General features: G+C 45.7%; 1 protein-coding gene and 1 long non-coding RNA gene across 4 annotated transcripts in view; one reads left to right on the top strand and one right to left on the bottom strand.

The window, feature by feature from the left end:
* The window catches only part of CUX1 (cut like homeobox 1), a 382370-nt gene extending 371592 nt beyond the window's left edge, over positions 1–10778 (top strand). For all 3 annotated transcript variants that reach the window (XM_037880469.2, XM_043531065.1, XM_043531064.1), the window contains exons 21-23: positions 1887–1967; positions 6842–6906; positions 8168–10778. In XM_037880469.2, the coding sequence (XP_037736397.1) occupies positions 1887–1967; positions 6842–6906; positions 8168–8228 (207 nt within the window). In that variant the 3' untranslated portion in view covers positions 8229–10778. The remainder of the gene's footprint in view (positions 1–1886; positions 1968–6841; positions 6907–8167) is intronic.
* The window catches only part of LOC119563883, a 126050-nt gene that overhangs the window by 59714 nt on the left and 43804 nt on the right, over positions 1–22532 (bottom strand). The window lies entirely within an intron of this gene.

A 22532-nucleotide genomic window follows, 5' to 3' on the forward strand; every position in this document is an offset into this window, starting at 1 on the left:
GCTGTATTATCAGCCTGTATCACTGGCTCTAAAACTGAATTCTTTTTTGCATCTGTAGGTTTAAGCTAGACCTTTAAGGTAATGGGGGGGTGGGGGGGGTTGCAGGTGCATCTTAGTAAGAGGATTTTTGAGGCATTTTTTAAATGCAAATCTCTTCTTTGCCTCAGATTGGTGCAGGATTTTTGAGCTGAAGCGGCCTGACAGCACTGCAGAAGGTACCTGGTGCTGTGCATATTGTACAGAGTTCTTGCCAGCCCAGTACTTCAGTCTGCTCTTAGAAAGGGACTTCCGCAGCAGCAGCAGGGGATCACACTGGAATAAAGGGGGCTAGGAGGAAACCTTCCCTGAGGGCAGTTTGTCCCATAAGAGCCTTGCAGAGTTTTTTGCATCTTCCTTTGAAGTACTTGGTACTGATCTCTGTCAGAGAGGACACTGATCTAGATGGTCTAGTCTGGCACTTGCTATGTAAAGAGCACGTTTCAGCCAAGAACAATTATTTTGCCTGTAATTTTTTCTTCTCATTGCTGCTGCTAATTAACAACATAGAATAAATTCACCTCCCTGAGCCCAGGAGAAGGAAGGAGCAAAGGGGCTGGGAAGTTTGTGTAAATGCAAATACTGTGTCTAGGCTGAGCTATGAAAACCTCCTTAGAGACGTGTCTGAGCTGCTGGATCCAGATACAAACTTCCCCAGAATGTTTGGATCCGAGCTTTGCTACTGCAGATGTCGGGATGTGAAAGCCCCCTGAAATCATCACCTCCATTAGCTATACAGCAGCTGGAGTATGTGGGCAGGGCTTAAACTCGCAAGGCTCTGAGCACTCATCTCAATCTAGCAAAACCCTTACGCACCTGCTTAACTTTCTCCATATGAGTAGTTTCCTTGGGTACATCTACACAGCAATAAAAAACCCTTCAGCAGCGAGTCTCAGAGCCCAAATTGGATGACTCAGGCTTGCAGGGCTAAAAGTAGCGGTGGAGAGGTTGGGATTTGGGCTGGAGCCGGGGCTCTGAGCCTCTTCCCTCTTGCAGGGTTTCAGAGCCTGATCCCAAACATCTACACTACGCTCCTTAGCCCTGCAGCCTGAATCAGCTGACCAGGGCTCTGAGACTCGGAGACCTGGTGTGCAGACCTACCCATTGCTGCCAAAGCCCTGAGCCTGCTGGGGCCAGAGAACTCAGCACCTTGCAGGACTGACCCCTTAATCAGACCTTCCAGGCTCTGTTTTGTCTGTTTGAGCAGGTGTGTGGCGCATGCTGCCTGGGGTATAAAGCCACAGAATGAAACCTTGTTTAACGTACTCTGAGCACACAGGTTTAACGCACTGTTTACAGGTTTGGTAAGGCTGCTTGGATTTACGGAGAGAGGGGAATGAAGTGGGCCAGAGTGCGAAACAGAATGAGGCAATCAGGAGAATGATCTTCCTTGTCCAGGTACAAAGAATTGGTTACCTCTGAAACATGCAAGAACGTTTTTAAAAGTAAACAACCTTAAACGAATATACGGTATTCTGGCCGGCCTGGAACGGAACATGCCTCCTCTCAGGGTTCCAGTGGCTCAGACCTAGTTCAGATGCCTGCTCCACCACAGACCCTGTGTGACCCTGGGCAAGTGACTTGCTCTGTCCTGATGCCTCGCTTCCCCATCTGTAAAATGTGAATCAGAATCCTTCCTTTCTCCCCCACTTGTCTGTCTTGTCCATTTAGACTGGAAGCTCTGTAGGGCAGGGACTGTCTGCTGCTGTGTGTGTTCTGCGCTTACCACGTTGGGGTCCTGAGCTCAGCTGGCGCCCCTCTAGTGGTTAATGTAACAATAAAAATAATGTGGCCAAAGTAATTTTGCTTTAACTGGGCTGAATCTGTTTCTCGTTCTGATCTTGCTGTAGGGGCGGCTGATCCTGTCCAGCAAGGCAGCTCGCACTGTTGCGTTTTTCTACACTCTCTTCCTGCATTGCCTGGTCTTCCTGGTAAGTGTTTAGGTCTAAAAGGGGAACTGATGACTGCTTACAATGGCCGGAAAATACCCCATAAAGTGCTCAGCTTTTCATTTTAAACCAGGAGACGTACTCTTGCCTCTTCCAAGTAAGTGTGTGGTAGCTCATGCATCCGTGCACCAAAAGACACGGAGCACAATGCACCCAAGGAGATGGGGAGACAGAGGCACCGAGGTGGGAAGTGACTCACCCAGGGTCACGGTGTGTAAGTGGCAGACCTGGGACTAGAACTCGGGTGTCTCTTGATACCTTTCCCTGATCTAGCTGTGAGGCCACATTGTCTGTGAAAAGAAAAGGAGGACTTGTGGCACTTTAGAGACTAACCAATTTATTAGAGCATAAACTTTCGTGAGATACAGCTCACTTCATCTGTGAGTACCTCTACACTGCAATAAAAGACCTGGGGCTGGCCTGGATCAGCGGGTTCAGGCTCAACATTGCACTGCAGATGTTCAGGCTCGGGCAGAAGCCTGTGCCCCAGCCCAGGCCCAAATGTTTACACTGCAATTCTGAGCCCTGCAGCTTGAGCCCTGCAAGCCTGAATCCAGTGACTCGGGCTCTGAGACTCAGTGCTGCAGGGTTTTTAGCGCAGTGTAGGCAACATACGCATTTTGTTGACATGCTAGTCTCTTACCACTCTGCTTTCAGATAGTTGCATAGGATTTAGCCCGATTTAAATGCAGGAGTCCTTGGGAGTTCCTACAACTCGACAGCATTAGGGCAATCCATCCACTCACCAGGGCTTTAAAGGCTTTTATTAATTTAGTCATTCAACATGAAGTTCAGAGCGTAAGAAATTTTAGAAATGTCCCTGTGACCCAACATGCTGGTCTACGTTTGGCTCACTGTGATCCCATCTTCCTGCTTTCTCATCACGCCCCTTAATCTCTTCAGAAACAAATGGAGATGGTTCTTGAGCTCAGTTAGTCTCTGCTTTGCCTTTCTTGGCAATTTACTACAGTACCATCTTTGCCTTACACTCTGCAGGACACAGTTCTGCTAGTGAGTCCTACATTCCCCTAGCGTCTATACTTTTAGTTTCTAAACATTTACCAGTGTAAATACACTCCCACACATCTCTCTCTTTCATTATGTTAAAAGTCTTAATTAGGTCACTGCAATGTCTCCTCTTCCAGAGGGAATAATCTCCAATTCCATTGTGGGAAAAGTCCTATGGAACTTAATAGTGTTAAAAACAACCTGGGTTTAAAATCCTGTAGAATTGTAAAAGTCCTATACAGGTGAATAGACCATGATCTCCTTTCTGTAGACCATTTAAAATTTAGATAATCCTATCGGGTTTAATAGAGAATTATATCCTGGCTATAGACTTCCACAGGTTGGTTTAAAACTTCTATAGAAAAGTTACCGGTCTCTAGAAATATCCCATAAAGGTGTCCCTGTCTAGTAGCTGTGTTGCTTTAGCCCCTATGAAAGCCGCTCACACGGTATTCCCCAGTACTAGCAAACACGACAGTGTTGTCATTGTATGCTGTTGTGTTTTGGACCAAGGCAATTCTCGGCTGCTTCGCGAGCAGCGAGCAGCCAACATGCAGTATCTTAGCTGTGGCAATTTGGAATTCTGGCCCTCACTGCATAACTGCAAAGAAGTGATAGTGATGTGCTCACTACAGTCTTTTGGACCTTGGACTTATTTTGCCTTTTTTAATGCAGCTGTGCCCTGATCCAGTGATTTTTCCACAACAACCCCCCAATGTCTTCTAGCTGATCTGTATTTCCAAAGGCAGGAAGCTGCAAACTGGATTTTCCTTTCCCAGTCAGTATGGCCCCAGTCCTGTGATCAGATCCAAGCCAGAAGCCCTGTTGACTTTAATGGGGCTCGGCATAGGCAGCCTCCTGTGAGGGTCAGTTTGCAGGGTATGGATGGAAAGTCCCAATATGATCCAGTGGAGTTGGATGGCTGCCCACTCAGACCAGATAGATAAAGGCGGCCTCAATCTGGCAGTTCCCTTGTGCTCAGGGCTGTGTTCACAGCTGTCTTTTCCCCCCTTTTGTGAATTTCAATTCCCCCTAATGTGGAGGCCTGCTGAATGGTATTTCTGGAATTACAGCATTTCCCCAGTGGCAGGATCATGCTTCTGAGTTGCATAGGAAGTATCAGCAGCAGATGCCCAGGTCTCCAGCCGGTATTTGTAGTGGCATTGGGCTTTTCAGTCTATCCTGGTTTAAAGTTTTATTTACAGAATTTCTGGGGCGTTTATCTGTCATGGGAGGGAAAACTTATCAATGATTAAATGAGACAAGATGAAAGACAAACGAATGTTTCTACCCAGATTTTGTCAGAATAAAGCCAACCTGCAGTCATCTTGTGGGGACGAGAGCAAAGAAATACAAAGTTAAGCTTCATTAACGTTTAAAATGTAACCGGAAACTATTAGGCATAAGAATTGCATGGATGGAATAATCTCATTCTGTCTAAACATCACAAGGCCAGAGCTGCAAAGCCATTGACACCAATGGCCTTTGGATCAGGCTCCAACTGCATACACTTAACAATGGGCTGGACGATTCTGTCTGATCCACTTCTACCATCTGAGAAATGTCTTTCCTCTTAATCTAGAAACAGAGGCCTTCACCTCCCTCCATCTGGCTTCCTTTCCACAAATCTTTTCTTTCTTCTCCCTTTTGTGAATTTCAATTAACCCTAATTTGGAGGCCTGCTGAATGGTATTTGTGGAATTAGAGTATTTCCCCGGTGACAGGATAATACCTTCTTACAAGTCACGAAGGCATTAGCACATCAGCTTCGGCAGCAGATGTGGAGGTCTTCTGCCTGCATTTGCAGCCCCATTGTGCTTTTCGGTGAAGTCGATTGTAAAGTTTTATTTAAATCATTTCTCCACTCCACACTTATTATATGTGTAATATCAAAGATGGTCAACAGACCAGTGAGATGTACAACAGAGGCCACCATACTACCGCCCTCCTCTTCATTAATGGAAGCGAGGATGTATCTAGACCTACACGCCAACAAGCTAAACATTTCAGGAGATGGCGCTAAGACGGAGGGATAGCTGATTTTCAGAGGTACTGAGTAACCTAAGCTCCTATTGACTTCAGCTGGATTTGTGGGTGCTCAGCGCAGCTGAAAATCAGGTCTCTGAAGAGGCCTGCCATTTGCACATTACTTCTGTCGACGAGTTTAAAGAAGGGCAGAAAGGAATAGAGCCCTTCTTGTTGACACAAAAGGCATCATTGTTTTAGCTTGAGAACTGCTCTTTGGCAGCGTACCCATTGGTTCAGCGAAAGGCACTGCATACACTTCTATGGCTCTGTGAGTACTAGAGTGAAAATCACTTTTCATTCATGGATTTTAGAACACACTACAAAGACGGGCAAGGTACAATATTCTGGTTTTATAGATGAGGGGAAACGAGGCTCGGTAAAGATAAGTTATTAGCTAGTGGTCTCAAAACAAGTCCATGGCAGAGCCAGAATCAGAGTCCAGTTCCCGACCTGCTGGGCCATGCTGTCTCCCTATTGTTAATTTCACACTGCATCAATGGACCTGGACAGCCCTGTAGCCTCTTCTTCTGCTAACTCTCCAGTTTATCTCCATTCATGGATTTTAGACCTTCCCATTCCTGTAGTCTTTTTCCTCCCCTTTAAGTTGCTCTGTTTGCAGAGACCCTCTGCACATTACAGGTTGCAAATTACAGCATGCAAAACTAATCCAAATTTGGTAGGCAAAAGTCCTAAAACTCAAGGGAGGGGAAATTGAAGCTTCTGGTTCAGTTTTATTTTCTAAAAATTAACCCTCATATGTAATCATGTAGTATATTTAAATCTCTTAGTAGTGGTGGTAGTTCACAACTGTGTTCCAACCACACAGCTCTTCCTTAATGTGCTCTTTAATCATGTATTGAAAAATTTCATATTCTTGACCACATTGAAATCCACCCCCTGGAACAGCGGTGGGCAAACTTTTTGGCCTGAGGGCCAGATCTGGGTATGGAAACTATATGGCAGGCTATGAATGCTCATGAAAGTGGGGGTGGGGTGCGGAAGAGGGTGAGGGCTCTGGGTTGGGGTTGGGGGTGCAGGAGGGTGCTTCAGGATGAGACCAAGCTGGTTCGGAGGGCAGGAGGGGGATCAGGGCTGGGGCAAGCTCCGGGCAATGCTTACCTCAAGCAGCTCCCAGAAGCAGTGGCATGTTCCCGCTCTGGCTCCTACGCGGAAGCGTGGCCAGGCAGCTCTGTGCACTGCCTGTCCACAGGCACCGCCCCTGTAGTTCCCATTGCTATGGTTCCTGGCCAATGGAAGCTGTGGGGGCGGCACTTGGGTTGGTGGCAGCGTACAGAGCCCCCTGGCTGCTCCTACACACAGGAGCTTGAGGGGGACATGCTGCTGCTTCCAGGAGCCACGCAGAGCAGGGCAAGCCCTGGACCCTGCTCCCCGGTGGGAGCTCGAGGGCTGGATTAAAACATCTGGAGGGCTGGATGCGGCCCTCAGGCCATACACTGCCCACCCCTGCACTGGAACATACATAGTTTATGGCTATGAAAAACCAAGAGACACGTGCATCCAAAGCATGCACTTACTATTCTACCCAGCCCGTTACTGTGTGCGTTTGATTGACTGGGGCAGACAGTTATTTCTTTAAGGCTGTAGCAAACATTTCTCTAACAGACATGGATGAATCAGACCCTGTGGTTATGTAAAGCAATACAGCATCACAGAGGGTTGGTCATCAAAGTCTGGTTGGTGGCTTATGCTAAGAGAAGTGAGATGCTGGTCACAGCTGCACTAATGTACTGAGCAGAAAGTAAATACAGGGGGCCTCTCATTGCAATGGGAAACAGTTAACAGCATTTCTTATTTCCCAGGTACTCTACAAAACTGCTTGGAGTGAGAGCGTGGGAAGGGACTGCACTGCTTACTGTGCCAAGAAGTATGTATGAAAACAGAACAATTCAGTACAATCCAGATTTCAAAACAGTTACTGTCTTGAGAAGAGGAGCAACTTTGATTTAACCAGAGGAACATTTGGGCTTGCAATCACTTTCTAAACACACGGTCGCATTAAAGTGCAGTTCTGTTCTGAAAAACAGCACCTTATTTCAGCACATCAGTTCCCTGTGACTACTTTTAAGAGTCTTATCTACTATCTTTAGTACCGGAAGTAAAGGTTGATTCTTAATAGCCCTGCAAAGGCAAAACCAGTTCAGACAGAGCGAGCTGAATTTTGTTCCTTCTTGTGAACCAATAGAATTATTAAGTTCTAATCATGACACCTTTATCAGCAATCGCTAATAGGATTTTAGAGATGTAACCTAAGCCTTAATTTGGTGAGGAGGACATTTTGCTGGTGAAGATGCACAAGAATAAAACAATCCAGGCTCAGCTTGCTGGAGGGACTGTTTTACTCATTAGAACTGCAAACCTTTAAGACAAACATGGAAGCCCGCTGTACCATATCTACACGGGCTTATGGAGCGGAACACCAGTTTTGAAATTAGCTGCAGAATGACAAATACCCGAGAGATCGATTAATTTGGAGACTAATATTTTCAGAAGCTGAGGGCCTAATCCTGCAACGCCCATGTGCACAAGTAATCCTCTCGCGTAAATGAGGGTGGGATAAAGCTGGGTGAAGATTTTCAGCCACAACTTTTTTTCCACTGAAAAATGTAGATTCAGATTAACTGAAACATGGGGAAATTGTGTCTAATCCACCAAATGGTTCTGGTTAAAAATCCCCACAAAATAAAAATGTGCTATTTTTAAACTACTTTGTTTCAAAATGTACCTTCCGTTTTTTAAGTATTCAAAAAAAAATTAAACACAACATTGTTTTGAGTCGAATGAAACATTTTAAACTGAAATAAGCTTTTTTCCAGTTTGCCAAAAAAATTTCATTTGGGGTCAACCCAAAATGGGTTTTTTTCCCCCAATTTTTTCAGAATGGCTAGCAAAACAAAACAACAATCGGTTGCTCCAGATGTGAGTAAAGACATCCAGATCAGGTCCCATGATTTGTTTTCAGCTGCTCTGACTAACTCATAGGGATTTCCTGGTGGTGTGAGCGAGACTATGGTCCTGATTATGATAGGTGTTGTTGGAAGGGCAGTCTGGCTTCATACTGATTTCAGTGTGTATTGGGTCTTGCCGTGGAACTTGTGCTGATTCATTATTTAACTTGTTCTTTTCAGGTATGCTGATCACTTGCACAAGTTCCATGAGAATGGAGACAATGGCGATATGTGGCAGTGAAGGCTGGAATCGAGGCTCTTCCCATCCCCAGGGACTGTTAATTCCATCAGTAGCATTTGGCCGCACTTGTTCCCATGTGTTCTGTCCCTGCTGTGATCATTGTGCACAGACAGCTGCTTGATTTGAACCTTCTAAGATTACCTTTGTGCTTTGTAAGATGGAGAAGCAGTGATCCCTTCCCCACTCTGACCCTTGTAGGTTAGAATCAGCAATGATGGAGTGTCGTTTTGCAAAACATAAGTGTAAGGAAGCAGATTCCATCTGGAATCATAGAAATTCTGTGTATTCCCTTGGGTGATGGTGTCTGAAGTTTTAGGAATCTCCAAAGTAACTTGGGGAGAGTTCATCCTCATTTCATTTAGATTTGCTTTACAAACCTGTAGGAGGTAGGGAACTGTTCTGTTGAAAGCTAACATCTTCATGTAGCTTTTGAGGGCTGGGGAACAGGGTGGGACCCTACTTTGATGTAAGCACCACCTCGTAACCTTTTCAAAGTCCAACACACTAGCCTGGCTAAACCTCCCATGAAATAGGGAAAACTGACCCCTTGACATTAGTGGCTTTTACAATGGCCTTGTATTTAAAAAATTTGTTCATGCTCTAGCAAATTCTTGAGTGATCAAAGACTACAGATTTTACTAGACTTTGAAATGGCTTGTTGCAAGAGCCTACAATAAATTGTCTTACCCTTTGTGAGGTCAGTCATCCAGAGACAGGAAAACACTGTATTTCTTATTGAATTAAGATCTTGTTCAGCTCTGTATGTAATCTAATGTGCATTTCTTGAGGCCTCTGAGAGTGCTGTCGAGTAAAAGCTGACAGGCTTTTTTATTGGCATTATTGAACTGGAGACTGACTTACACTTGAAATGGACTCGATGTTTAGGATTTAATTGGCATGAGGGAAGTGTGGCTAATAAGCATGGAGCTCATTGGAAGTGCAGTGGGCACTCGCGGATGATAGAAATGTTTCTGCTTTGCTGCAAAGGATGTGTTAGCACAGTGCAAGATGTCTGATGGGCAAACTTGCTTGCATTGCAGCCTGGCGGGTAAGTGTCTGACCCTTCTGGGCTACTTTTCAGCTTGAATGAGTTAATTGTTGACCGTGGGTTATTTGGGGGGAAATGTGACTGATCTGCTAATAAAAGTCATTGATTTAGTTGGGGGAAAGAAAATACTTGGTAAGCTGATTTATATAGAGCTTGTAAATTCCTACTAGGATTCCACATTCCTGCAAGGTGCTGAGCACCCTCCACTTCTATTGACTGCAGTGATCATTGAAAGTACTCAGTAGCATGCCAGATCAGGCCCTTACTCTATAGTTAATAGTATGGTCCATTCTTGCTCAGTTAAAATCCCCATTCTAGGCCAGAAGACTGTTGTTGCCTCATGGTTAATATTGCATAGCAAACCACACGCATGTGTTAGTAAGTGTGATTGTATAAATAGAATACGCAATCAGTGATAAGACTTTCCATATGCCATGAGCAATGAAGATCTATTTATAGTTGCTCAGCCTGTAGAAAACAGTAAAATACTAATTGCAATGAAGATGATAATACACAAGGACCAATCAGCACCTGTCTATACAGAGAGGTTCAAGAAGACTCGGGCCTTGTCTAGGGGAGAGAAATCTGCCCTGGATGTGATTACACTGCTACAAATCCCTCATCTAGCCACACTGTTATGGTGGAAAAGGGGATGTGCACCAGTAAATTACTAGTGTAAATCCTGTTTTACATTGCAGTGACTCTACTGGGGATTTACCCCCTTTGCAACTACACTGAGAGAGCTACAGCAGCACAAAAATAAAATAAAAATAGACGGGGCCGAAGTATTGGTGTGTTTGTTAAAATGAACGGGACTCTCTAAACTAAACAGGCCGTTGCTTCTTATGAAGCTGCAGCATTTTGTTTGTTGTCACTATTTCCTCTCTTTGAATAACTCAGTGATAAGTATTTCGTCTCAGAGATTGTGATCAAAACACAGCCAATTTTCCATAGATTTGTATCCAGCTCAGGTCTGTGCTGCTGCTTCAAAGTAATGTTTATCAGCATTTTTAAGAGGAAGGCAACTTTATCTGAAAGGACAATCTCTCTAGCTTTCGAGAGATTATGCCCGATCTCTCTCAGGGCCTGATTACGTGTGGTGCAGAGCACCTTCCAACTCTCATTGATTTCAGGGGCAGCATATGGGGCTCGGCACTTGCAAGATTGGGAACGTAAAGTAGACGTGAGCTCTCAAAGACCAGAGCAAGTTACGGGTGCTTTTCACATCCAAAAAGATAATGGTCTTTATATACGGAATAAATAGGTGTTTTGCTGTCTTTGCTAAAAGAGCAATCTTGCTAAGAATGGGATATTTGCTAGGCTAGTTTCTTTTAGGTTTCATAGGGAAAGTAAAACTTACTTTATTTAGATGCTATATTGCGTATATTAGAATTGCAAAACATGCTTAGAAATTGGCACATGTAATCTTCCATAAATGATTTAAAATAGATATTATTGAGCTATGCAAGACGTGATCAAATAAACCTAGACATGCATCAAGACTGATTTGCGTTTGTGGTTCTGTTTTTTACAAGCAAGAAGCATCCCAGTTCAATTCCCAGCTACAGGAGGACAAAATTTGCAGCTAGTTTTAGAAATCCAATCCGACAGCTAAAGTAACTGTTTGAGGTCTTGCACAGTCGGAAGGAGCAGCATCTCCAGCCCTGTAAGGCAGCTTTGGTCCCTGCTGTGTGAGGCTCAGGGCCACCTGCAGTTGAGATGAAATATGCTTTACTAGGTATAAACAGGAAGGAGAAAATACTCTACTACGGAGGGGGTAGGACCATTGCTGAATACCCTCAGTGCTCAGGGATGAGTAGGCTCTGCCCCTCACAAGATTCAAGCCCGAATGCTGTTCTGGTTCCTCCTGTCATGCAGATGGTCAGGCTGAACTCAAACCAGCAGTCTCTGTGTTGGTTTCATTCCCTGGCCATTGCTAACAGTGCTTCCTGTGGGGAATGAGAAACTATTGTGTTTATATTTTAAAACGAGACCTTCAGACAGGTTTGAGGGGTCAAGGATTATTTTTTTTAATTAAAAAAAAACCCCTCAAACCAGTTCTATTTGCTTTTCTTAATTTTGATGGTGATTTTCCCTCTAATTTTCCTTTCATCCATGACCAAGCACCGATTTTACACTTCAGCCATTTACATGCACATCTCCTCATGTATTTGTATCAAATGAACATGGGCAGCCTCCAGCTCTCTGGGGATGGCAGGAACACTCACATCTTGTTGTGGCACTTTAGACAGTGTTACCTGATGGGGATTAAAAGGGAACAAGGAGGGGGAGAGACTGGCTCTCTGCACAGGTCCAGAGGCGGGCAGGCTTCTTACAAATGAGTAGAGTGACCTTTTTTACCTGTTGCATTCCAAGTGCTAATAAAATGGCCAGTTTCAGATGGAATTGTTTGCTCCCAGTTCTCCTCCTATTGTGGCTTGCAGCCTATTTTGGTCACCTCCCCATACAAACACATTCCCACGGCCTCTTTGTGCTGAATGAGTCGTCACAGGCGGAGCTGAAAAGGGAAATGTTTGATGGGATGATCATGAGTAAGGCTACAATTTAGTCACGGAATCCGTGACTTCCACCCTGGGTGCCGCAGGGTCCCGCAGCCTCCCGCAGTGGCAGGGAGCTGTGAGGTACCCCTGCTGCCTAAGACAATAGGGTCCCCAAACTCCCAGCCGCTGTGGGTGGCAGGGGGGATCCCTGGCTGCCGCTGCCAGTCACAGGGAATTTTGCAGCTCCCCATGCCATGGAGGGCAGGGGGACCCTGCAGCCCCAGCCGCAGTTGGTGGAGGTGCAGGGGTGGGGGGCTGGAGCTCCCCGCCACCCTGCATCTTTATCATGGATATTTTTAGTAAAAGTCAGGGGCAGGTCATTGGCTTCCGTTAATTTTCCTTTATTGCCCGTGACTTTTACTAAGAATATCAGGTGACAAAATCTTAGCCTCCTTCATGAGACTAGAGTTTGACTTGTGATCATCAGCTTTCAACCCTGTTTTCTTCTCAGTGGGGTTTTGTTTTAGGGGCTGCTCCTTAGAACTACAAGACAGTGCTTCCAACACCCACAGGGGCTCAAAAGAAAGGGGAGGAAAATGCATGGCTAGAGAAACTTGGAGGAAAGTGAACACCTGCCAGCCCCATGTCTGCTTCCTTCGTATCCCCTCTACCTTTACCAGCCCCCCCCACCACCACCCCCCAGGCCTTTTAAGCTAAGCAACTGACTTAGGAGCTGTAAACCAGCTCTAGACAGCAGCAGTGCACAGTTGCTGCTGAAAGAAGTGTCATTTTTCTTTGGAAGTTCCACCGGCAGAAGTAATTCTGCTACACTGGTGTAAAGTCAGTGACGCTGCATTCACACGGCCGTTACAGAACAGAACCCAGCCCACCATGTTTATACTCCTTTCCCTACTGTTCTCTCTCAGCCTTCTGTTGGGAGCTCCAGCCCTCCATAAGGAAAGCAACATGCCATTCTAATAAGCCAGGGAGGGGCATCCATTTGTCATCCATCGGTGACTTCTCTGCCATCAGCCTTAAAGCACCTCTGAGGTGTGCACCAACAGCCCACTTACGTCCCATTGTGGGTTACCTGTTATGTTGCAAAGACCCCACCTGCTCCAGCGGCAGTGCAAGGCAAAAGCCTCAGGGCTGAAGGAAGGAAGAGCGTGCATGTCTTTGTAGCCTCTTTGGAAGTTTGTTTCTACAGAAGTCTCCCTATCCACAGGCTCGCTGGCTTCTTGGTCACTGTATTCCAGGCATATAGGAGGGCAGTGGTAATTGCAATAGCTAGCTCTAAAATGGAGGCTTACAAAGAACCAAAACCGCTCTTCATCCACTTGGTAATTTCCTGTAACTCTTACTCCAGTGGCTTAAACACACATCACTCCAGGGCTCTGGGCCTTTCAATGGAACGGAGTGAAGAGCTCCAGGGTGGGTGCTGGAAGTAGTGCTTCTCCTTTCTGACAGGCATGCAGCAAAGGAATCTTGCAACAGACTTGATCTACAAAAATAATTCGTTATTTCAAGCAGCACCAGTCCCTTTGCTGCAGCTAGAGAACTTTGCTGTTTCTGTACGAGAGAAAGAACTGCGGCCTCCTAAAGCTCTAACCATGCAAGCCAAAAATCATTAATTATCAAGGGCAAGGCTAGCCTGAATTCAGGAGGACTCTGTACCAGAGACCCGGGCAAGGTTTCAGTGAGTGTCAGATGCTTCTGGGTTTCAAAGCTGCTCAGTGGCTGGTGCCATGTGGAGACCTGCTGGAGACCCTTCAAATGATGTTCAGAGAATTATATGCTGTCACTGCTTGAGGCCCCTTCTCCAACGGAAAAGAGAATTCATTCAGGCCAGGGTTTATTTACTTGATTAGCAAGACAGATGCCATTGCAGAGTAGCAAAGAGTCGGGGAAAAAAGTTGTCTCACCGAATTATATGTCACATGGCGAGAGCGGCCAGGCAGGGAAAGCTTGGTTCTGCCTCCAGAGATGCCCCCTTCATGTCTCTCACGCCCCCCCCCCCCCCCCCCCCCGGCCTCAGTTCAGTCTCTAAGACAGCTCAGGAAAGTTGAAATGATTCCCCCAGCCAGCCTATGGACCTATCGTACATATTAGCATCTCCAATCTTGTGACTGCACCAGCAAAGTGGCAGGGCCATGATAGCAAGGAACGACTAGACCCATGACAAATGATTAATATTTATTATTTGTATTATTGTAGCACCTAACAGCCTCTAACATGAGCCGGACCCCACGGTGCCAGTGCGGTACACAACTGAGCAGAGACACACTCCCTGCCCCAAAGACAAACCCGGGCTGTGAGCAAACCAAACGTCAGTTCAGGCTCAGCCAAGGTTTTGCTGGCTGAGACTGGACCCAGGCACAGGACAGTCTTTCCCTCTACGCTGCACACAGGCATGTAAAGATGTGAAGGACTAGGGAGTTTGCATGCTGCCCTCTCCCCAGCAAAGGACAGCCAAAAGGAAATCCCAGCCCAAGATACCTATTCTGGTTGTTTCCGGTTCTTACGCTGCACACGCACCAGCCCTCAGAACAAAAGTATGCAACATTGGAGGGGAAACTGCAGGGTTTGGACTCGATACCCGGTAGTAATCCCTTTATTCCATAGATCTCAAAGCGTTTTACAAAGGCGGTCAGGATCATTATTCCCATTTAACCAACAGGGAAGCCAAGCCACAAAGGCAAAGGGACTAGGCCAAGATCACCCAGCAGGCCCAGGGAAGAGCCAGGAATAAAACCCAGATCTCCTGAGTCCCAGTTCAGTGCTCCATCCACTGGGCAACACTGCCCAGGTAAAAACAGAGTGGACCTGGTTATCCCTGGTACAGCATAGCTGGTGAGCAAGCTGAGGATGTGGGATGTATAAGTCTCCATACCCTTCCTATCCCGTCTAGATTGGTCCATTAACTGCTCTGCTGTCACTGTTCTTGCCCTAAGTCAGATTTTCTGGGAACAATCAAGTGGCCAGAGTTTGTTCTCACTTACAGTAAAACTGAAGTGAGTCAAGGGCTATTCAGATTGCACGGGGCTTATCCCCTCCTCTTACGTGAAAGAGGCACGGCTCTGCAATGACGTTACTCATATGCAGATGTGCGAGGGGACATATGCAGCACAGTCTTCAGGAACTTTAGTACTGGGCTGAGTCTAATTCAGTCAGCCATAACACAGAAGTGGTGGCCAGAGCCCCGATCTCATCTGCTTCCCAGGCTCAAGGACAATCAGCCTTGCCAGGCTGCACCCACCCACCCCTTTCCATCCTCCCTGATGGAGACAGACAACTGGATCAGACGCCTCTGGGCACTGAACACTCTGCGTCTCCAGATTTCACATCCACTCTGCTTAGCTTTTGCCACCGACGGTTCATTAGCCTTAACCAACCACAGACAAGAGCCAGAAGCAGGCTGGCTTGAAGGTCAGCTTCCATCCTGCACCAGAAACTAGTGACAGACCATTTCCCCAATCACACACGCAAAGTGGTTGCACTTATATGCACACGTCATACTTCAACTGCAGGTTGTGAGTTTCCAGTTGTTAGCCCCACCTACCAGAGGAGCTTGGAGCACTTAACAAGTAATTGGCAAAGGCTCACCATCCCCTTTGTGAACTATTTGTCCCATTTTACAGATATGGCAACCGAGGCATAAATGACAACCCCAAGGTCACACAGTAAATCACCCTCATGAAAAATACGTGCCTATTTCTCTGGGACTCTTCTTCAAGAGTTCTTATGGTAGCCCATAAAAACTGCCTACCTTCATCACTTCTCGCCACAGACACTCATACCCTTACAATTCATTTCCCTCTCAATGTCTCTTCCTCTCTCTGAAATCACGTCCCGTTACCAAACCAGTAATTTAAACTTCAGTTGCTCACTGAACGGTAAGCTACGAATGACAACAAATTGGGCTTTTCCCATTGTTTGTTTTCAGATTGGGCAAGCAGTTCATTTCCCAATTACCATGAAGTGGAGAACTGAAGGTTAATCATATTGGGTTTTTATCCCATGCTACCCACAAATGAGGTTTCAGGTTTTTTTCTCCAGCTCATCTAGTCTAATCCTCTTCCCATGGAGGACGATTCTCTACAGCATCTTCTGGAACGTCGTGTGTCATCATCACATGCACTAATCCATCAACTATGCTACATCCAGAAAGCAAACTCCAAAATTTTGCTGATTTGTGCCAAGCAGATTTTGACAGAATGAAAGGACACAGCTTGACTGACTTTCAGTGAACTGTTTACTTCACATATTAAATAGGAAACCACTGAAAGAACCACAGACATCTCCTTAAGCTCCTACACCAGACCATTTAATGACCTTAACATTGGGAAAGCTCCTAATTTGAGCTACTTGCCCTACTAGAGAAGTGATATTTCTTTCTCTCATCGTCAAAAGTGAGCTACCAACTACTGGAACTCAGAACTTCCTGGCTCCCAATGTTCTTTTCAGGCCACTATTATCCCTAAGAACAGTTATTTTTGGCTCACAGGCTCAACAATGGCTGCTTGAGAGACAGCGTGTGTGTGTGGGCACAGTCCCAAGGGTTAATTTTTGCTAATTTAATTTGGAAGAGCATTTGGTCATTAAGTGCCTTGAAAGAAAAGAGTTTCTGCAGCAATTTGCTCTCTCTCAGTCTTTTAAATTTGATTATGGCAAACAATTGTAATCAGTATTGACATACATTCAGGAAAACAAAGGAAAACCCACACTTTTATACCCATTTAACCTGTGTCTCTTTCCTCCGGTCACAAAATTCTACCGGGGGGCCTGGATGCCTCCTAGGATACAAGGGGTGTTCAGATCTCGGTCACTAGTTTAGGTTTGGCCTCGAGCAGAAGTGGCTAAAAATCACTGCCCAGGAGATGGCCAGTCTCTGGGTGAAATAAGCCAGTGCTTTCAGTCCAATTCCTAAATGGGCAGGTGTTCATGGCCAGGACTAGGTGCTCTTCTCACCCTTAGAGGTGGTCCTTCCAGATCCAGGCAGGATAGAGACGTCAGAGCATTCCTTGCTGTATGTTTTCTGGGGACGCATGGACCTTCTACCACCGGTTCTGTCCGGCACACATCTGTCACGAGCCTTAAGTTGCATTATTAAAATCCCATTTACATTCAAACCTGGCTCTACTCTCTGACTAAAGAGAGAACCCTATTAAAAGAAATACAGAGCGATGGTCATTCTCATAGATGCAATGCAAAGTGCTCCATGAACCACAGTCATTACAGCAGTGTGGGGAGGGAGACAAGTTTGTAGATGAAGCATTGGCTAGAGAAGTGTAAGCAGATCTAGCATGATGCCATTATTCCAGAGAGAGATTCAGTGAGGAACCAGTGGCTGCAGACTCAAGAGGGAGTTGCAGAGTGAGTGCAAAGAGGAACAGTGTAGAAAGTTATGGCAATGTTCACATTTAGTAGCTGTGAGATACAAACAAACCATATCACAATAGGTAGGGACAATCAGGGCAGTGCTATTAAACAAAACAAACCACCAAGCTCTCTCTAAAAGCCAGCCTACAAGGCACCTCTCACTGGTTGGTTCTCAATCTAAATGGGTTTCCATAGCCACTAGCAGGCAGACATAGAATGCCTGATAGTTCTTAAAACTACAATACCCACCTGGTGAAGTGAAGAAACAGATTGACAGGGCCAGAAGGGTACCCAGAAGTCACCTACTACAGGACAGGCCCAACAAAGAAAGTAACAGAACGCCACTAGCCATCACCTTCAGCCCCCAACTAAAACCTCTCCAACACATCATCAAGGATCTACAACCTATTCTGAAGGACGACCCATCACTCTCACAGATCCTTGCTTACAGACAGCCCCCCAACCTGAAGCAAATACTCACCAGCAACCACACACCACACAACAGAACCACTAACCCAGGAACCTATCCTTGCAACAAAGCCCGTTGCCAACTGTGTCCACATATCTATTCAGGGGACACCATCATAGGGCCTAATCACATCAGCCACACTATCAGAGGCTCGTTCACCTGCACATCTACCAATGTGATATATGCCATCATGTGCCAGCCATGCCCCTCTGCCATGTACATTGGCCAAACTGGGCAGTCTCTACGTAAAACAATAAATGGACACAAATCAGACGTCAAAAATTGTAACATTCAAAAACCAGTAGGAGAACACTTCAATCTCCCTGGACACTCAATAACAGACTTAAAAGTCACCATTCTTCAACAAAAAAACCTTCAAAACCAGACTCCAATGAGAAACTGCAGAACTGGAATTAATTTGCGAACTTGACACTATCAAATTAGGCCTGAATAAAGACTGGGGAGTGGCTGGGTCACTACAAAAAATAATTTCCCCTCTGTTGATACTCACACCTTCTTGGCAACTGTTGGGAATGGCCCACATCCACCCTGATTGAATTGGCCTCGTTAGCACTGACCCCGCACTTGGTAAGGCAACTCCCATCTTTTCATGTACTACATATTTATACCTGCTTACTGTATTTTCCATTCCATGCATCTGATGAAGTGGGTTATAGCCCGCGAAAGCTTATGACCAAATACATTTGTTAGTCTCTAAGGTGCCACAAGGACTCTTTGTTGTTTTTACTGCTACAGGCTAACACAGCTACCCCTCTGAGACATAGAAGTGTTTTCCCATGCACTATAAATGGGCGAGTGAGATCAATAGGATTCAAATACAGCTGAATGAAACCAGCACACTGCTTTTAATACAGGATGTCACAGTGACTCCAGTATTGACGGCATACCAGGAAAGGCACTTCAGAAACATAAATATAGGTACAGCCAATGCCAGGAGAGATGTACTCACCCTTCCAGTTTATTCTAGGATCAGGGTATGTTTAGTAAACTATGAAACACACCAGATAAACAGGCTGCCAGGGTAAATAGGAGTTACTCAAGTCCCAGAGGAACCAGATACATGATTTTGGAACTTGTTGTGGTTTACAAGGGGGGGATTCGTAGCAATGGCAGATGGGTCAGTATTCATGAAGAATTTGTGACTTTTACCAAGGAAACAGCACCTGGCATTTTGGAGAGGGCCTAGGTCCCTTTTTCCCCCTTTTATTCATAGTTACAAATGGGCAAAATTTTAAAGCTAACATAGTTCTCAGGACAACAGCTAAGTAGCCACAATCATAACCCATGTGGCATTCTGCAGTCCTCCCAACTGTTAGTTGCTGAGAAATAAAGGATATAACATTGTCCACCAAACTTGTTCTCTTTTTAGGTTTTTCTCAGATACAAATAATAAAGTAGTGCAGTAGCACCGAGGCACCCCATTCATGGGCCAGCACCCCATTGTGCTAGGTGCTGTACAAACACCAAACAAAAAGACGGTCCCTTGTATCTTTCTTGGACAAACTCTTTCAAGACTCCGATGTTTATAATGTAAAAACTGTGCACTAGCTGTTTCCAGGATAAGCTATAGGCAGAAGCAATCTTCTGTAGGCCAGCACCGATGGGCAATGCCCACTCTGGCCCAACCTTCACCTCCAGAAGTAGAAACAGAGGGGAAGGAACACCACACCACCTGCTGGAAAGGGGTCCCAAGCTAAGCACCAAGAAATAGAGGCACCCAGTGTCACCGGGCGCTTTGACAGTCTTGGCCCAGATGTGCACAGTGATCATAGAATATCAGGGCTGGAAGGGACCTCAGGAGGTCATCTAGTCCAACCCCCTGCTCAAAGCAGGACCAATCCCCAACTAAATCATCCCAGCCAGGGCTTTGTCAAGCCTGACCTTAAAAATAACTAAGGAAGGAGATTCCACCACTTCCCTAGGTAACGCATTCCAGTGTTTCACCACCCTCCTAGTCAAAAAGTTTTTCCTAATCTCCAACCTAAACCTCCCCCACTGCAACTTAAGATCACTACTCCTTGTTCTGTCATCAGCTACCACTGAGAACAGTCTAGATCCATCCTCTTTGGAACCCCCTTTTAGGTAGTTGAAAGCAGCTATCAAATCCCCCCTCATTCTTCTCTTCCGCAGACTAAACAATCCCAGTTCCCTCAGCCTCTCCTCAGAAGTCATGTGTTCCAGTCCCCTAATCATTTTTGTTGCCCTCTGCTGGACTCTTTCCACATCCTTCTTGTAGTGTGGGGCCCAAAACTGGACACAGTACTCCAGATGAGGCCTCACCAATGTCGAATAGAGGGGAACAATCACGTCCCTCGATCTGCTGGCAATGCCCCTCCTTTTACATCCCACAATGCCATTGGCCTTCTTGGCAACAAGGGTACGCTGTTGACTCATATTCAGCTTCTCGTCCACTATAACCCCTAGGTCCTTTTCTGCAGAACTGCTGCCGAGCCATTCGGTCCCTAGTCTGTAGCGGTGCATGGGATTCTTCTGTCCTAAGTGCAGGACTCCACTTGTCCTTGTTGAACCTCATCAGATTTCTTTTGGCCCAATCCTCTAATTTGTCTAGGGCCCTCTATATCCTATCCCTACCCTCCAGGGTATCTACCGCTCCTCCCAGTTTAGTGTCATCTGCAAACTTGCTGAGGGTGCAGTCCACGCCATCCTCCAGATCATTAATGAAGATATTGAACAAAACCGGCCCCAAGACCAACCCTTGGGGCACTCCACTTGATACCGGCTGCCAACTAAACATGGAGCCATTGATCATGACCCGTTGAGCCCGACAATCTAGCCAGCTTTCTATCCACCTTATAGTCCATTCATCCAGCCCATACTTCTTTAACTTGTGATGAAGTTAACGTTGCTATGAGAACATCCAGGTGCCCTGCTTATTCTGCGTGCAGAAGGACACTTTACATAGCTCTATCTCTTTCCAGCCAAGGAATCTCAAAGCAATTTAGAGATGTTAATTAATTCAAGCTGTTTTGAGAAGCTTTTGAACATTTAAGGCCTGTTCCTGTCCAACATGCTCTGTGCCACATATTTTGCACCTCCTAGATTCTTACAGCATGTCTATCGCCGTACCCTTTTGAAGACAGGTGTCCGCAAGATGCCTGATCATCCTGCAGGTGCTCCCATGCTACGTAACTATCGCAATGGAATCTCAGCGCACCTGAGTGCCAGTATGGGGGAAAGCTATTTCCTCCTTAAGCGTCTTGGGAAGTGGGATGTTAAACTGGAAAGGGTCAGAGAAGAGCGACAGGCATGTGTTGATGTCTGGAAAACCTGCCTTACAACGAGAGTGTACAGAAGCCCAGTTTAGTTAGTTTATCCAAGAGAAAATTGAGATGGGAATTGAACACAGTCTATGGAGTAACCTAAACAGGAAGATGATTTCTGATCTAGCAGATAAAAAGATCCCAGTGGCTGGAAGCCAGTCAAATTCAGAGTGAAAAATAAAGCACACTTTTTTTTTTTTTAAACCTTCAAGGTAATTAATCATTGTAACAACTTACCTGAGGACGTGATGGATTCTCCATCACACAAAGTCTTTAAATCAAGACTGGACGTCTTTCTAAAAGACACACTGCAGCTCAACCGGAAATGATGGGTTGGATGCAGGAGTTCTGAGGGGAAATTCTATGGCCTGTGTAACACAGGATGTCGGAGATAATGGCCTCCAGATCTGTGAACTATCATCTTTTCCATTTCTTTTTAAATGGATGGTGCCGTTAACTCTGGGAATCCACACTTTACAGCGCTTTTGATTTTAAAGTGACAGGACAGTTTGAATGCAAGGAACACAAATTGCCAAACAATATTTTCAATTCCCCTCCCCCACCAAAAATGTTTGCTCCAGTTCAAGTCATCAGCCCCGTACTTTCCTATATCCAAGTCCCTTATTCTGTCGTCCTCAAGACCAAACACCGTGCTGCTGCAGTTTAAGCACAATTCCCGTAAGCTCTAAAAAATAGTCTCTAAAATGGTTGCTTTAATTCTAGAGAATTAGAAGCTTTTTCCAGTTAAAATTCATGGGTCTGAGATCGTGATAATTGCCCTGGTTCTCCCCCCAAAAAACAGCTACAGAGAGATGTCAGAACTGATGAGCAACTTTATATAATCAAATGCTATGCGGTTCCCAATGATTGGAGGAACTGTGGGTTTCTGGTTAGTGACTACTTGCTAGGCGTATGTATGCTTCTAGATGACACTGTATCAGAAAGGATGGACTTGTGGTTAAAGCACTGGGCTGGGACTCAGGAGATCTACATTTAATTCCAAGTTCCACCACAGAGAGAGTGTGTGTGTGTGTGTGTGTGTGTACGTACAAAGCTCCTAATCTCCCCTCCAAAACCCTCCCTGCTACCTCCTTTATCAATCACTGGGCGCCACCACCATCCTGCCTATCGCTCAGGCCCGGAACCTGGGTATCATCTTCGACTCGGACCTCTCTCTGGGTCCTCACATCCAAGCTGTGATCAAATCTGGCAGATTCTTTCTGAAGAACATAAAATATGACCTTTCCTATCCATCCACATCCAAGCTCTTATTGTCTTGCTCCTTGATTACTGCAACATCCTACTCTCTGCTCTCTGGCCTTAACTAATCCAATCTTGCCCCCTCATCTCCATTCAGAATGCTGCTACAAAGATCATTCTCCTGGCCTGCAGGTTTGACCATGTCATCCCTTCACCGGTTCCCGCTTCTCTGTGGCATCATGCATAAGCTGCTTATCTTCACCTTCAAGGCCCTGCACGGTCCATCTCACTCTACACATCCTCACTTCTTCGCTATTGAGATGTCCATTCTTGCCTCTGATCGGCCCATGGTGCTGGCCTCCCTCGCACACTTGTTCAATTTTCTAATAAGCACCTTTGTGCTGT

Source organism: Chelonia mydas, chromosome 17, assembly GCF_015237465.2.
Source record: "Chelonia mydas isolate rCheMyd1 chromosome 17, rCheMyd1.pri.v2, whole genome shotgun sequence".
NCBI classification, from domain to species: domain Eukaryota; kingdom Metazoa; phylum Chordata; order Testudines; family Cheloniidae; genus Chelonia; species Chelonia mydas.